At 35.0% G+C, this 16,964-nt stretch overlaps 1 protein-coding gene across 1 annotated transcript in view; it reads left to right on the plus strand.

Moving 5' to 3' along the window:
• The window catches only part of LOC131062017 (uncharacterized protein YNL011C), a 255,936-nt gene that overhangs the window by 187,520 nt on the left and 51,452 nt on the right, over positions 1 to 16,964 (plus strand). Inside the window, exon 9 of the mRNA XM_057995873.2 lies at positions 13,697 to 13,798. Within this exon, the coding sequence (XP_057851856.2) occupies positions 13,697 to 13,798 (102 nt within the window). The remainder of the gene's footprint in view (positions 1 to 13,696; positions 13,799 to 16,964) is intronic.

Raw genomic sequence — 16,964 nt, forward strand, 5'->3', positions numbered from 1 at the left:
CTGAGCCACTCACTAAGTACTACACTCTTCTAACAAAAGTACACCGAGGTCGCCGTCCTTAGGAGTAATTGAATAACATAATACAAGCTTGAATTCTGCCTTGGAATTTGGCTTAAAGCCTCGGGAAGTCAAGCGAATCCATACGGGATTCCTTCCGAGTATGCATTGAATTTCTTTTTCCAATTTAATTATCTTTATCTTTCAAAATAGGATTGTTACTCAATTCTTCCTTTACCAAGCGTAGACCCCACCCACGAACGCCTGAGTACGAGGGACAACTCCGTCCCAAGACTGCCTACATACCCGCTTCGGAACGGGATCAAGGCGTAAAGTATGTAGTTCTATTTTCTATTCTATGGTTTGATGTAAACTGATTATCGATCCAAAGGGGATTACCCGCCCCTTGGATTTTAGCTTCCAAGTGTCCCTTATTACTCCCCGACAATTTATAGGGACGATGCCACAGACGTCGTTGATGTAGCTTTATTAGGCGTTAAGTGCAGTAGTTCAACACGACGACATTACCTGTAAGCGTGACCCAGAGGCACCGTATATACCGAACGCTACTAGGTTTTGGTTTCCATCTTCGTTTATTTAGTTTTCTAACTAACGTCATGCTTGAAAATAATCATGAAATGAATGTACATAATTAGACCTTTTGAAGTTAATTATTTGAATAACTACTTTGAAGGCAATCAAGTACCATTTGATAAAAAAGATACCATTCTTCTACAACTCAACTAATTAATATATATAATGGTATGATAAAGACAATTCTGAACTCATATATTAAAACATGTAACTTGTATGAAGATAATGGAAAGGTAACTTGCTCATCAATGAATGCAATTTAACATATAAGTAATGCGCATGATGTAAAAATAGTGACATTTACATATGAGATTTAAGTAATGTATACTTCGATCGTGAAAATATTTAAATTATAGAGTTACTAGTTCCAAATGAGTGATTAGCTTATACTTTTGGAAATTTTGGATCAAATCGTAATAATAAGACTTACTTGTTTTTAAGTGAGCCAAAATCACTGATCAAGTAGTCCAGTAAATCCCTAAAGGGACAGAGACAATAATTTATGATTTAAATCCTTTGCTAATTTATTAACTTAAAATTTAACTAAACAATTGTTAGCAATTAACAAAAAAAAGTAACTAAAACAATCATTGATAATTAACTTAAAATTTAACTTAAAAATTTAATTAAAAACGATTATAAAAAAAAATTAATTAACTTAAAATTTAATTAAAGCAATTATTAAAATTTCAATTTTGAAATTTCAAAGTGTATAAAATAAAAAAAGGCGAAATTGTTTGTTTGCTAGTAAGTAGGGGGGGGGTGGGGACCACGGGTCCCATCACCCCCTGCGGTCCTGCATGCGCAGGGCCGTAAGGATTGAGGGGACACCGCGGGCCACACCTACTCCCCTGCGGTTTCAATGACCGCTCCCCTCCTCGTACGCCATTCAAAACTTTATAATTATTCTCTTTGACCGGGCCATTAACGCTTCGACATTAATATATACTTTTTTTTTTTCCTTTAACATTCGAAATATATATATATATATATATATATATATATATTATTTAATGATATATGTAAGACAATGGAGTATTTACTTATAAAAATAAGAACATGAATAAGATAGGTAAACAATCAATTGTTTTAGATTGGTTTTCAGTAACCAGAAGGTTAATATTTTCCAGTATTCATAGGAGGATTGTTTGATCAACTAATATTTGCAGGGAGATCTTATTTCAACTCACAGGGAGGTTTATTTCCAGATTTCACAGGGGGATTGTTTATTTCTAAGATTTGTTTCCAGTATTCACAGGAGGATTTATTCAACTGATATTCACAGAGATGTCTTTGACCAACTCACAGGGAGATTCAAAAAAATCACAGAGATTTAAAATAACTACAGAGATTTAAAATAATCCCAGAGATTTAAAATAACTACAGAGATTTAAAATAACTACAGAGATTCAAAATAATCCCAGAGATTTAAAATAACTACAACGATTTAAAATAATCCCAAAGATTTAAAATAACTATAGAGATTAAAATAATTACAGAGATTCAAAATAATCCCAGAGATTTAAAATAACTACAACGATTTAAAATAATTACAGAGATTCAAAATAATCCCAGAGATTTAAAATAACTACAGCGATTTAAAATAATCCCAAAGATTAAAAATAACTACAGAGATTAAAATAACTACAGAGATTCAAAATAATCCTAGAGATTTAAAATAACTACGGCGATTTAAAATAATCCCAAAGATTTAAAATAACTACAGAGATTTAAAATAATCCCAGAGATTTAAAATAACTACAAAGATTTAAAATATTCCCAGAGAGATTTAGAATAACCATAGAGGAAATAATCGCAGAGGTTTAAAATAATCTCAGAGATTTAAAATAACTAATATTCACAGAGAGATTCATTTTAAGAATGAGATTTAGATTTCCAGAGAAATGAATTAGAGGGAAGAAGTAAAGATTAAGATTCAAATTCATAGATCTAAAATCTTTGGAAAAAAACAAAAGGGCAAGATTATGAGCATATTTCTTAAGGAAAATAAAATTAATAGAACTATCTTTTACTTGCCTTATGTGGAAGAAACTTAGCAATAATTGCTTCTAAATAGAAGAAAAAGACGTACACTCTAATAAAACTTTTGAAAGAAGATCTAGAAGCTTTTTTTTTTGATAATATAAATTTCTCATATGACAAAAGGAGAGAACCTGGTTTGCTGAAGCTTGATGTTGAATCTTCTAGCTATCCTTGATCCTTCCTTGCAACTAGAGAGAGATCTTCCAACAATAACTTAAAAATTCCTACAACAAAATGAGACTACCAAAAAAAACTTGGGAAAATTTCCTTCAAAACAAAATCAACTCCCTTCTTTGAAACTTGCATATCATTTATAAGAAAAATCCCTCTATTCCACTATCTATAATTTTAATTAAAAAAAAAAAAAAAAGAGATTCTTTTCCAATTTTTGACTTCATGCAAATTGATTAGACTTAGTGGGAGGAGTTACATGCAAGGTGGTGGAGAATTCTCTAGAAGCTTCTTATTCTTCCTACAACATGTGCCATAATTGGATGAGGAAAACTAAATAATAATTAAGAAAAATGTATATTTTCCATGTGTGTGTGTGTGTGTTTTATTATTTTATCCTTTTATAATATTCATTCAATCATTTAAATAGTTTATCAAAAAATATAATAGAGTTTGTATTTTAAATCCAAAGGTGATAAAGGAAGGTTGTGACATCGAACCCTAAAGAATAATAAAGCTTGCGCTTTATAATTAAAGTGACACTTTCCCAATTATGGCGTCAAACTATAGAAAAATATCACTTTATTGTGAAAAAATAGCTTCAAGCATCCAAAAAGACTCCAAGAGGTGAGAATCATGTAGCAAAGTTCAAGACCTTTCCAACGAGCTATAACACATAGGCATATCAAACCAGATGAAGCCAAAAACCCCTTATTACTCCGAAATGGCTATATACATAGCCTTATTTTAATTTATTTAATCGCTAACTTAGGAAATATTTAAATATTAAAATATTTCCATAGATCCAATAATAGCCCAAAATAACCAACCAAACATGAATCTGATTTCGTCACCTGTCTGTGACTGATGCTGGACAAGATGGGCCATCTGGCAGTCCCATTCCTAAACTCTAGGGATACTCCTAGAAACTAGGAAACACACCCAATCTTCTTGAAACTGAAACCATGGTATGGTCCCATGGAACCTCAAATATGGAAACTGCCACAACCTCCTAAAAAGTAGGGAATCGCCCTAAAAAGTAAGAACCTCTCTCCAAACGCCTGTAACTGCTCAAAAGGATCCTCCTCTACTCCTTGGTCCCCCAGGTGGTCATTTAGTCAACTGCGAATTCTCCCTAAAAAATAGGAACTGTCGTCTAAAGGACCAAAATGGCTCACAGAGCCTCGACAAAGCTCCATGACCCTCAGAATGAGTCTCCGAATCATGTCATTGACCTACGGGAACTCGAATGGTAGGTCAACCCCTGCTCATCTCATGTCACCTAGAAAAGGGGACATTACAAAAGACTGCTGGGAAAGACTGTAAGTCATTTGTATTAGGGAAGTCTATAGGAAGAAGAAGTATCTTTTTGTGCAAATAAACTGTAATGGAGTGTCTTCAAGTGCAACTTATGTATGCAATCATTTTCTAAAGATTAATATACAAGGTTCGTTGTTTCTTTTCTAAATATTATGCATACTTTTGTGTTGATGAGTTATCTTTGTCCTCTTGATAAATCTGTCATTTGATTTGCTATGATGTGCCATCACATGCTGTTACATTAAATGTGAGATTGGGTTTTCATTGTTTGTGTAACACATACTGAAACCTTCATAGTTGATGATTAATATTGTCTTTGGAGTTGATAAGATCTCTTGTCCACAAAGTGTCATAAATATCTCTGGATAGAGGCACTGGTCTGTTATTTATCTTTTAAGGTCCTGGTTTGTTATGCATTTAATTTCCTTGATAGAGAAACATTCTTCCCAAACCCTATATGAACTGATCTTTGCATATTTCTTTCAAGTCCTGAAAGCACTCTTATCCTTAATATACAATCATAAAAGGCATTCACTTAAAGCACATAATAAAGCATAATTGCAGAACAATCATTTGCCAGTTTTGCATTTGCTAGTCATAAAGCTTAAATCCACTTTAAATAACTCTTTTTGTGCTTGAGAGGGAGAGGTATGGGTACCTAGGTTCAGTGGAGCCTAAAGTGCAGAGGGATCTAGTCCTTGATTGTCCCTGTTCATTGGCCAAGGCTGATTGGGCTACTTGAGGATTTGGCAAGTCTTTTGGTTTTCCAATCTGTGGTTTTGGGAACCAACAGATTGGCGACTCTGCTGGGGAGTTGTCACACATAGTTTGACATTCACCTAGAAGCTCTGGTGTTTTTTCATTGAAGAGTTGATAAGTTTTGTTTTCCCCATCTGAGTCACCCAACAGATTGGCGACTCTGCTGGGGAATTGTCATACATAGTTTGACATTCACCTAGAAGCTCTTGTGTTTTTTCATTGAAGATTTTATAAGTTTTGTTTTCCCCATCTGAGTCACACAACAGATTGGCGACTGTACTGGGGAGTTGTGATAAGAAGTATTCAAAATTTCTGGTAATTTCACTTCAGACTCTGCTGGAGGAGGGAGCCCGGAAGATTAATGAAAGTATAATTCCTCTTAGGAGGTGGCGACTCTACTTTTATTTTATGAGCAATAATTGTTATGTTGAGAAAGTAAGAGAAACCCATAGGAATTTGTCAATAAGATTTATGCAAGGGAGGAGGTCTCTGCACAAGGGACAAGAAGATTTTGTTTAGTTGAGTCCCAAGAAAAGGAACAAAGAGAAGAAATCAAACATGACGTTTGAAGGTTATAAGAGATTTCCTAGTAGAGAGGAAGGTTCCTCGTCTGGTGATAAATTTGAAAATCTGGAGGAAAGTCCTTTTTATAACTTAAATATAAAAAACAATAAAGGTGGTCATGATGAGATCCTGGCTGCTGAGGAACAAGAAAAGAGGCAGTGGGATGAAATCATACTTAAAATGGCTAATTTAAATGGAGATGAATCCAAGATGGCAAAAACTCTTAAGAGACAACACGATTGGGTGTTGCAAAAACTAGGAATAAAAAGAGATACAAATCAAAGCCCTAGGTTAGAAGAAATAGAAGACAAAAGTAAAGGTTAAGGAAATAGGCCAGCAACTCCTAAATATAGTCCCCCTCATATGAGAAGAATAGAGCAGCCTTTTGTAACTTATGATAACCTGTTATTAAATGGAAGTAGAAGATGGAGGGATATGCATAGGGATCAAAGTGAAGAAAGGCAGGAGGATGGAAGAAGGAATGGAAATGGGGGAAATGATGGGAACTGGAATAACACAAATAGGGGTAACCATATAGGAAGTAATGGGTATGGCAGCAATCAAAATAATGGACATAATAGAGGTAACAATGGCAATTATGGAAATGGCAATGGTGGAGATAGGAACAACAATAATGGCAATGGAGGTAATAATGGAAACAATGGCAATAATAATGGTGGTGGAAACAATGGGAACAATGGTAATTATGGCAACAATGGTGGATTCAATAGAGGAAGTATGAACAAGCAAAGCAACCATCATGTTGGCAGACGACCTATGATCATTGAAAGATACAGACTGCTGGATTTCACTGGCATTGTTGGTTATCCAAATCAGATCACTAATGATTTAAGATCAACAATCCCCAAATTCTCAGGAAATGGAATTGATTCAGCAGAACAACATGTAGTTAATGTAAAAAATATCATTGAAGAATTTGAGGTTCCTCATGAGGATGTATTCATGAAATTGTTTGTTCAATCTTTGACAGAAGATGCAGGAGAATGGTATAGAAGCCTTCCTGATAGATGTATCTGGAGCTGGCAGGAATTTGTAACACTGTTCTTGGAAGAATTTGGAGATCACAACGATCCTTCATTTGCATCCCATGAATTAACAAGTATAAAGAAGAATCAAAATGAATCAGTTGCTGAATTTAATAAAAGATTTAATAAAGTATTAAATAGAATACCCAGAGATGTCAGACCTATTGATTCATTTCTGATTAACTTTTATTTCAGTGCTTTTGACAGCAAAACCCATTATGAGATTTTGCCTCATATACCTGATACTTTACAACAAGCATTCAAGACAACTGCTACTATTGAAAATAATAGGAAGGTTGCTGGGAAGGTTGCTAAGAGAGATGATCCAATGTTGTACAATTCCAGGGTTCCCAAGAAAGATGATCTTACTCAGATCATGGACATGCTTAAGGACCTAAAGGGTAAGCAAAATCCTAATGAAAGGCCACCATACAGAAACAATAAGCAAATAAATTACAATAGACCGAGGTTGCATGACATGCCATATAACACAAATTGGAAGGATGGAAAACCAATAAAACCTAATACAAACAAAGAGACTCCTGATCCATTAAAGAAAGCCACAAACTTTGTAGATGAGTATCCATGGTGTGATGTATGTAATCTGCCTCATGTTGCTGAACAATGTATGATTGTCCAGGGCTTGATAGAAGAGGAAGATAAAAATGAGGATTATGAACCAACTGTGAATGCCTTTTTGTCTGATCCATATTGGGGAAGAGATGAGGATTTATTTGAAGAAGAATAATATTCTGATGTGCATCAAAGAAGAAAGAATTTGCAATATAGCATACATCAGGTTTTTTCTGATGATGACGAAAATATCCCTGCCTTGAGAAAATTGTTTCAGGAGGAAGCAATGCCTTCTTTGAGAAACTTGACTGAAGAGGAGAAGAAAACTTTCACTATTGCAGTTGTAGAACAAGTGAAAAGCAATTACCAGCTGAGAAATAGGAATGTCAACAATGAGCAGGGTAAGCCAACAGGTATTTTTGCTAGGGTCACAAAATCAAATGCAACAAATAACGACACAACCAAGGGCAAGGATACAAGTGCCAAGAAAGGGAAGGAACCAGAACAAATTAAACAAATGGAAAGGCCAAAGCTCGTTAAGCCTGTGGAGAAGAAACAAGTAAGTAAGCCCAATTCAAATTGTAACTCATTCATGTCTCAAGCACTATCCCAAGTGAAGATATCTATTCCTTTGTTAGAAGTAATGAAACTTCCAGATTAAAAGAGTGAGACTTTAAAAATTATATCTAATGTTGGAGAAGTGAGTAAGCAAGATCCTAGATCAAAAGAAGATCCTCTTGTGGTGTATCTTGGCACATCCATTACCAAAAACTTCTCACAAGTGGATCCTTTTTATTTAACACTGCTTATAAACAATAAGATGGTAAGAAACTGCATGATATACTTAGGAGCAGCAGTAAATATTATGCTAGAGGATGTCATGAAAGAGCTGGGAATGAAGGTAGATACCTTTATGGAAAATGTTATGCAATGGATAATAGGTCAGTCCCAGTGGTCGGGATCATGAAGGATATTGAGTTCAGGTTTCCAACTTGTCCAGACACTACCTATAAAACGGATGTAACAGTTGTGCAAGTGCCTGCGAACTATGGAATGCTGCTATCCAGATAGTGGTCGAACTTGGTAGGTGGATATGTGCAATTAGATCTATCGTATGCTACCATCCCGGTCAAAGGAGCAGAGGTAAGAATCAACAGAGAACTAAGATCTCCCTACCTCATAGAGGAAGTGGATCCGGATCAAGTAACTTGCTTTTGCCATTCTGATATGGACAACTTTTAGGTAAGTATTTCTAAACCTTTAAAAATTGAAAAAATTGCAGAGGCTATTAAACACAATGAAAGTTTGATTTGGAAATTGTATTTTGATGGTGCCTGCAGTAAGGATGGAAATGGAGCAGTAGTTGTGTTTATTTCACCTAATGGAAAATCTTTTAAATATTATTTCTCATTGGCTTTTGAATGTACTAATAATATTGCTGAATATGAAGCTCTCTTATTAGGACTTAAATTAGCAAACATGCATGGCATTAAGTTACTAACAGTTTATAGTGATTCAGAATTAGTTGTTTCACAAGTTAGAGGCAAATTTGCTGCAAAAAATACAAAATACAAAATTACAGGAATGAGGTTTGGGATTATATTGAACTTTTCAAAGCTTTTTCCATTAATTGGACTGAAAGGTCCAATAATATTTTGGTGGATTTTATGGCTAACCTAGAAACTAAACATAATGATATCCCTTTTGATGATATTACACAAGTTGAGATTAAAACAAGACCATCTGTTCCTGATAATGTTAAAAGTTGGCAAGTGTTTGATGATGACAGGGATCTGCTAAGATTTCTCTTTTGTGAAGATCAATATGCAGACCAACAGATTGATTGGAATGGACTTGTAGAAGACAAGGATGGTACAAAGACAGTACTTGGGCAGGAGGTGTTGCAGCTGAAGACAAATAAAATCCCGAAGGGATTGGTAGAGCTGGAAAGAATGTTTGATGATAAAGATATGGCTACTTTTAGACCTAGTTCGGGAGGGTGTGAAGATATTGAAAAATTAAACTTGGGAAGTGACAACAATCCAAGAGAAGTGTATATTGGAAAAAAGCTCACACCAAAGATCAGGACAGTATTGATTAGTTTGCTGAGAAAATATATACATGTCTTTGCTTGGTCATATGACAACCTTAAAGCATACAGGGAAGATTTGTTCCAGCATGAGATACCCTTGAAGCCTAATGCAAAGCCATTCAGACAGAAGCAAAGGCCAATAAACCCTACCTTGGCTCCCAAGATGAAGGAAGAGTTGATGAAAATGAGGAATGCTGGTATTATTGGGCTTATAAGGCACTCAACATGGGTATCCAATTTGGTCCCAGTCAGAAAAAAGAATGGTGATATCAGACTGTGTGGATTTTAGAAATTTAAATGTTTCACCTTTAAAAGATAATTATGCCTTACCAAATATGGAAGCTCTTTTGCAGAAAGTCGCAGGAAATGAATTGTTATCTATGATGGATGGCTTCTAAGGCTATAATCAAGTCAAAGTTAGGGAAGCAGAAAAGTTGAAAACTGCTTTCACTACACCTTGGGGTACCTATGTCTATGGTAGGATGCCTTTTGGACTGACAAATGCAGGACCTACATTTCAGAGGGCTATGGACGTGGCCTTTGAGGGTATGATTGATTATATCTTGGCAGTTTACTAGGATGATATGACTCCTTATTCTAAAAAGGCAGAAGATCATTGTAATGATCTAGAAAAGATTTTTATTAGAGCATTGGAATATGGCATATCTTTGAATCCTAAAAAATGTCATTTTGGGGCTACTGAAGGAAAAATGTTAGATCATATTGTTTCAAAAGATGGTGTGTGAATCGATCCACAAAGGATTGCTGCTATTGATAAAATTCAAATCCCAAAAACAGTTAAAGCAATTCAATCTTTTTTCGGTCAAATTAACTTCGTAAGAATATTTTTTTCAAATTTCTCTGAAATCATAAAGCCTATTGCTAAAATGTTGAAAAAAGGTGCTGAAATAAAATGGACTAATGAAGCTCTTGAAGCCTTTGTAAATATCAAAAGAGCCATCAAGGAAGCCCCTATATTAAAATCACCTGATTTCTCTAAGCCTTTTCAAGTGTTTTCATTTGTTTCATTCCATACTATTGCTGCTGTCATGTTACAAAAGAATGATGAGGGTCATGAACAACCAGTGGCGTTTTTTAGCAAAACATTGCAAGCATCCGAGTTGAATTATGATTTAAATGAAAAACAAGCTTATGCTCTTGTGAAAGCTGTGAAATCTTTTAGACCCTATCTAGTTGGCGCCACTGTCATTGCATATGTACCAAATGCTGCTGTTAAAGACATCTTCAAACACTCAAAAACTACTGGAAGGAGGTGCAGATGGATAAACCAGATCCAAGAATTCAATATTGATCTACAAATCACAAAGTTGGTAAGGGGTCAGGGTTTAGCAAAATTGATGGCAGAATCCAATCTTGAAGCAACACAAGTAAATCACGTAGACTTGGAAGATGTACAAATTAGCATTGAGAGGTGTCCTTGGTATACAAATATTGTATATTACTTGAAATACATGAAATGTCCGGATAGTTTAAATGATAGTCAGAAGAGAACTTTAAAGCTTCAAACATCTAAGTATGTGTTACTTAATGGAGATTTATATTGGAATAATAGAGATGGTGTTCTCTTATTGTGTCTAGATGGGTATCAAGCATCTGCTGTTTTAAAAGATTTACATGAAGGCGTATGTGGAGGTCATTTTTCAGCCAAAACCACTGTTCATAAAATTCTAAATGCTGGTTATTATTGGCCCCAAATTTTCAAAGATAGTCATGCTTATATTAGAAAATGTGAAGCATGTAAAAAATTCTCAGGAAAACTTAAGTATAGTGGAGCCATTCCTCTCAGACCCATGCATACAGAGGAACCATTCCAGATGTGGGGTATTGACTTCATAGGAGAGATAGCAAACAAATCTAGTGGTGGGCATAAATGGATTTTGGTGGCTACTGATTATTTTACTAAGTGGGTTGAAGCTATTCCCACAAGACAGGCTACCAGCAAAGTTGTGATAAAGTTTCTTTTGGAAAACATTCTGACTAGATTTGGGGTACCTCGGAAGATTGTGGTAGATAATGGGATGTGTTTAAGATCCAATGAGTTCTCTGATTTCTGTGAAAATTATGGTATCACTTTGTCCTATTTATCACCTTACCATCCCCAAGGAAATGGACAAGCAAAATCTAGCAATAAAAACTTGTTGAAGATTATCAAAAGGATGTTGGGTGATAATAAAAGAGCTTGGGATTCGAAATTGATGTTAGCAGTATGGGCTGATAAAGTGACAGTCAAGAAGTCCATAGGATTTGCTCCATATGAGCTTGTATATGGCAAAGAAGCAAGATTACCCTTGAGTAATTTGCTCCCAGTTTATAAATTTGTTACAGAGGAATTTTCAGAAGAAGTAAACTTTATGGGGGACAGATTGATGGCTTTGACTGAGTTGGATGAATGTAGAAAAGAGGCTCAGGAAAGAAACATTCAGAGGTAACAAATGCAATAAGGAAAATCGGGTTTCTTAAACCTTTTTACATGTTTAAATGTTCACTTTTCCCCTCATAAGGCAAAATCAGGTTTGTGAGAGCAAACAACAAGTTTAAAACACTTGTAATATGGAAATAAAACTCCCATTACAAGTTTTAAACAACCCAACAAAAGATTAGTAAAGGGAAATAAAATTCTTTTTACAAGTCACAAAAACAACTTAAAAATAAAACTTGTAATAGGGAAATAAAATCCCTATTACAACTTAAAGTGACTTTTTAAACTTGTAATGGAGGAGAAAATCCCCTACCATAACTTAAAATCACTTAAGTGGAACTTTTTGAAAGAATTACAAGTTTTGTTTTAACTTTATAATTTAAAGTTCACTTGTAATATGTCCAAAAAGTTTTTGCAATGACTTAAAAGGCCAAAAAGAAACAAGAGGAAAATAAAAAGTAAGTCACAAGTTCTATTTTTCATAAAGTGCACTTGTAATTAACTGAAAGTTTCCCTACAACACTAAAACAAAGGGAAAATTAAAACTTGCAACTTAAGGAAAATTTCCCACTTGCAGTCAAGGAGAAAAAACCTGAAATTGAAGGGAAAACATAGCAAACGAACCTAAAATGCGATGAAATTCGAAACGTGGTTCGAGGATGGACTGAGGATTAGTTTCGTCTAGGGATAAGGCGAAATTTTGCCTCGGGAAGCGTGCCATAGAGTAAAATTTCATTTTTTGACAAACTGTTTATGTAATGGTCCATCATTTTTGAAGACAAAAATGAGGACAACAAAATGTGGGACTTTAGTTTATAGCTCACGACTTTAATGACAGTGGTTTGGTTTATCTGCTTCTAAAACCCAACATCTTAAAACAAAATATCGCGACTTTACCCCTATTTGACAAACTCAAGATCTTTCATGAATTTGCATGATTTTGTTCTTAATTTCAACTCGCAACTTTTAATCAAAATGTGCGATTTTCTTTGTTTTTGCAAACTTCGACCTCATTGCAAATCGCATGACTTTGCCCTATTTGCAAACTTCGCGATTTTAATGAAATCACTCGATTTCAGATAATTGCGACGTCGGGTTTTCTCTGGCCCTAATCCAGCATTTTTACGAGGAAATGAAAGTCGTGATTTCAGTTCGGGATTTTCTTGGTTTTATAGAGGATATGGAAGGTGAACTTCGGGTATATTAGACAACTTGCACGAGTTCATGTTAAGCCTTGGCCCTTTTGGACAGAATGTGGACTTTGCATTCTTTGCGAAATTAACAAATTCGCTGAACTTTGTCATTTGATCGCTAATGCTCTAACACACGAATTCGGAAATCTTATATGAAATGTGTGATCTTCTTTGCCTTTTTCTTTCGGCATTTGCAGGGCGCTTGGGGTTTTGCTTCAAGTCAGAATTCATTATGGTTCTCAAGGATTTTACTCAGCATTCTATCGGCTTTTGAAAGCCCGATCCTCTCTACGGCCCTCTCTCTCTCAATCGGGCAGACCAAAAAGAAAAGTCGAGGGGTCCCCTGTTATAGGGGTGGGGTGTGCATAACGCACAACAGGTAGAACTTTCTGTGTTTAATATATGTGTATCTCTGCCCTTACACTGTCAATTTAATATATAAGAATCATGTCTTTATCATATTTCAAAAGAGCAGATATCTCTTGTTTATTTATGAATGTTAAAGTGTACGAGTTCCTTGTTGTTATAATGTCTGAAATCCAAACTTGAGAGAAAAGGTGCAAAATAAAATTGAGGCAAATTGGAGATCATACATGTATAAAATGACATTCTGTTTAAATTAAATAAAAATACGTTTTTCAGATAGGAACTTTTAAGAAAGTCTTTATCTTTGGCATGTTTTTTGTTGCAAATTTTTTGTTTTTCCTAAATTTTATGATTTACTGAAAGAGATAAGGTAACTTCTATCATATGGATTCGCTAAATTTGAAAAATTTCTTTCTGTGGTGCTTTGCAGGCATGTGTAATTTTTGTATGGTAATTATTTATTGTTGTCATGCTCCCGGCATATGAAGGAACTTTCTTCTCTACAGTTTTAAAAGCTATTTCTGTTGTTTTATTGTAGATCTTCCCAGTTGTCAACGGTACGGTGTTGGAGCTGTTGAGTAAAGTGGATTGTATTGTTTATGCGATGGGATCGCTTTTTACCTCAATTTGTCCCTCATTGGTGAGCCTTTTGTTCTTGTGTACCTGTTTATTTATCATGCATTTTTATGACATACAAATTAGAGCATACAACCATATATGTAGTTAATATCTAAATTACTGAGGAAAAAGCATACATTATATGGTTCTTTTGTTTTATACATTTTAATATACTGGTGTGGAAAACTCCATGCCCTCTAAAATATTAGCAAGAAGTATGGACATGAATAATATTTACAGATTATGGTGCAGTTTGTACATTCTAGTTTGCGAGAAAATTTTATATTTTGCAGCATGCTTTAAATTGTATCCTATTTCTGTTTGAATGTTTAAAACTGTTCAGGGATAGCTGGTTCACATCTTTTAGAGGGATAAAAGATGAAATGCAGGCATAGTGCATGATGAATATGAGACATGACATCTTGTTATCTTATTTAGTGAATCAGGTCTTTCAGGCACAGCTATGATATTTAAGCATGATGAGGCATCTGAAACCATGTATATTTATGGTTCTAGTATTGATATTGGTTGGATGACTCTCCAAAGTGTCCAATGTGCTCTTCTACAGATAGGAACTTCTAGGAGGAATCTGCTGGTTGAGGTAGAATCATGCTTTTTTTGATATATGTTGATCTGAATTGGGCTGATAGTTCAGGGACACTACATTGGTTAAGAAGCGATTGAACGAAACAACACATGATATATAATACTTGTATGGCTAAAGAAACTGATCTTTATTTCAACTAAGAGCATATACAAAATGGACAAACTCTGCGGGAAATATGCATATCTTTTACCTCTGTTACATACTTCATATCAAGTTGCTATATAGCTTTCAAAAAATAAAAATCTTACTAAAAAATTTTAATTAGTCTTTGGTGAGATCCAAAAGGTATTGATGCATGTCCTTGGAAGTTGAATTAGTTCTGATTTCCCTAAACGTTGGAAAAGTTATCCTGATAACTATTTTCAGAATTGAATTAGTTCTGATTTCCAATGATTTAGACAATTTTAGAAATGGAAATCAGAAATTTTATCCATATTCTTAACGAATTTTGAAAATAGATTGTAAATTGGATAAAATAGGGTTTAAAACCCTTAGAAACCATCATTTTCAGACTTAGATAAGGTCTGATATGAAAAACTAAGTCTGAAGACACCTTGTATACTCATAAAATTGTTGAAAAAGAAGTCCAAAAGAGTATACCAAATTTGGAAATACTTTGGAAAGGTGTAAAAAAGTCTGATTTTTCACTCTTTGATGTCTAAAGACACCTTTCCAAACTCAATAATGGCTGTCCAATGCCTGAAAACAACCTGCAAAACTCATAAATCAGTCAGTTATCGATGTTGCAGCCATGTCAGATGTTCAAGTTCAATGAAAATTACCTTCCCAATGTCAAAGTGATCAAATTTGGGTAAGACTGAAGGGCTGATAACGATAAATCAGTCTGAAAATGGGTCTGAAAATGGGTCTGAAAATGGAGTTTCAGACCTACCTACCAGTACCTCAAGCAATGATGGCACACTCAGAAAATGATGACAAAATGCCTTAGAAATATTCTCCAAATGAAATTGCCGAGGTGTAGAAGGCTGGAAATGAAACTCCAGGTCTGAAGACAAACTGAAAATGGTGTTTTCAGACCTGCGACAACTCTGAAAATGCCTCCAAAATGCTGCCAAAATGATCCTTAGACAAAATTGCCTAGGTAGGAGTGAGCTGGGAATGAAGTGTTAAAGTCTGAAAACTGAGTTTCCAGCCAACAATGAAGTCGATGTAACTCCCAGCAACGGTGGAAAACACAGGTCTAAGAACAATGGCAGCCCTCTAACAGCAATGGTGCCTAACAAACATAAGGAAATCACCCCCAAAATGGAGGAATTCACCTCCCAAGCAAAATCACCCAACTCCCAAGGTGGCGCCACTTCACCAAAATTGCCCAATGTGGTCAAAATAACCACCAAACTTGCTGTAACCTCACCTTCAATGGCAGCGTCTGGGTGTAGCTGGGCGAAAATCACCCTTTAACTTGCAATTCCAGCTCAAATGGTGTTCAATGGACACTTAACCAAAATCGCCTAGCTGGAAAAAAACTCTTTAATCAACCACTTAGCTGCCTTCAATCAATCACATCAGCAAATATAATAGTATTTTAATGCTAGGCAGGTACTTTTAAACATGTTTTCATCTTGATGTTTCAGCGCACAAGCAATGTGGGATAAAACATTGCCTTTATAGCCTGTGTGGGAAAATCAATTTGCATCTAGAAACATAATAATTATTTTGCCTATCATTAAATAATTGTTTTTGATAATTAAATAATCATTGTCAAATTCAAAAAACAATTAAATTTGGGCCCACTTGTATTAAATTTATTTCATCTTCACCAAATTTGGCCACCTAGGGGAAAATCGCCCCATATGTAGATAAAAATCCAGATGAAAATCATTTAAAACATCATTAAAGCTCATTGGGGAAAAATTGACCTCCTTTGGGATAAAATTCCCAATAAAAAATCATGAGACTCTTAAAAAAAAACCTTTGGGGAAAATTGATTTTCATTTGGACTCCAAAAATCACTTCATTTTCATCATTAAGTCCAAAAATCCACATTGGGGGAAAATCGCTCCCTATCTGGATAATTAGCCAATTCAAAATTCTTCAAAATTCACACTTGGGGAAATTCACCATTCATCAAGACAATCATCTGCACAAAATCCATTAAAACTTGATCACAAATTGTCCTAGTGGAAAATCGATCTTCATCAGGAATAGGAATTTTTTCTGCATCAAAATCGTCTGCATTCCAGGGAAAATCGTTGGTCATCAGAATAATTTCCCCCACGCAGTCAAAATTTCAGCCTCCTGGTGGAAAATCGCCCTCCATTAGGAACTTGAATGGGGTAAAAACAGGGTCCATCGGAAATGTGGGGGAAATTTACCTCCCATCAGGAATTTTGACCCTTAGACCACTAAAACATTGATTTTCATCGGGAATTCAATGATTTCTCCACTTACAAACATTTGGATACTTCAAATTTCATCAAAACGCATCAAGACTTAGCGAAATTTATCAAAATTTGAGTGAGAAAATAGGAATTGCATCAGGATAAAATGCAAATTTGACTTGAACTACCTCCTAGGAGTGAGAAAACACCCACTAAAGGACCTTTTAACACTTAGACAC

This window comes from Cryptomeria japonica, chromosome 2 (assembly GCF_030272615.1).
Source record: "Cryptomeria japonica chromosome 2, Sugi_1.0, whole genome shotgun sequence".
Classification (NCBI taxonomy): Eukaryota; Viridiplantae; Streptophyta; class Pinopsida; order Cupressales; family Cupressaceae; genus Cryptomeria; species Cryptomeria japonica.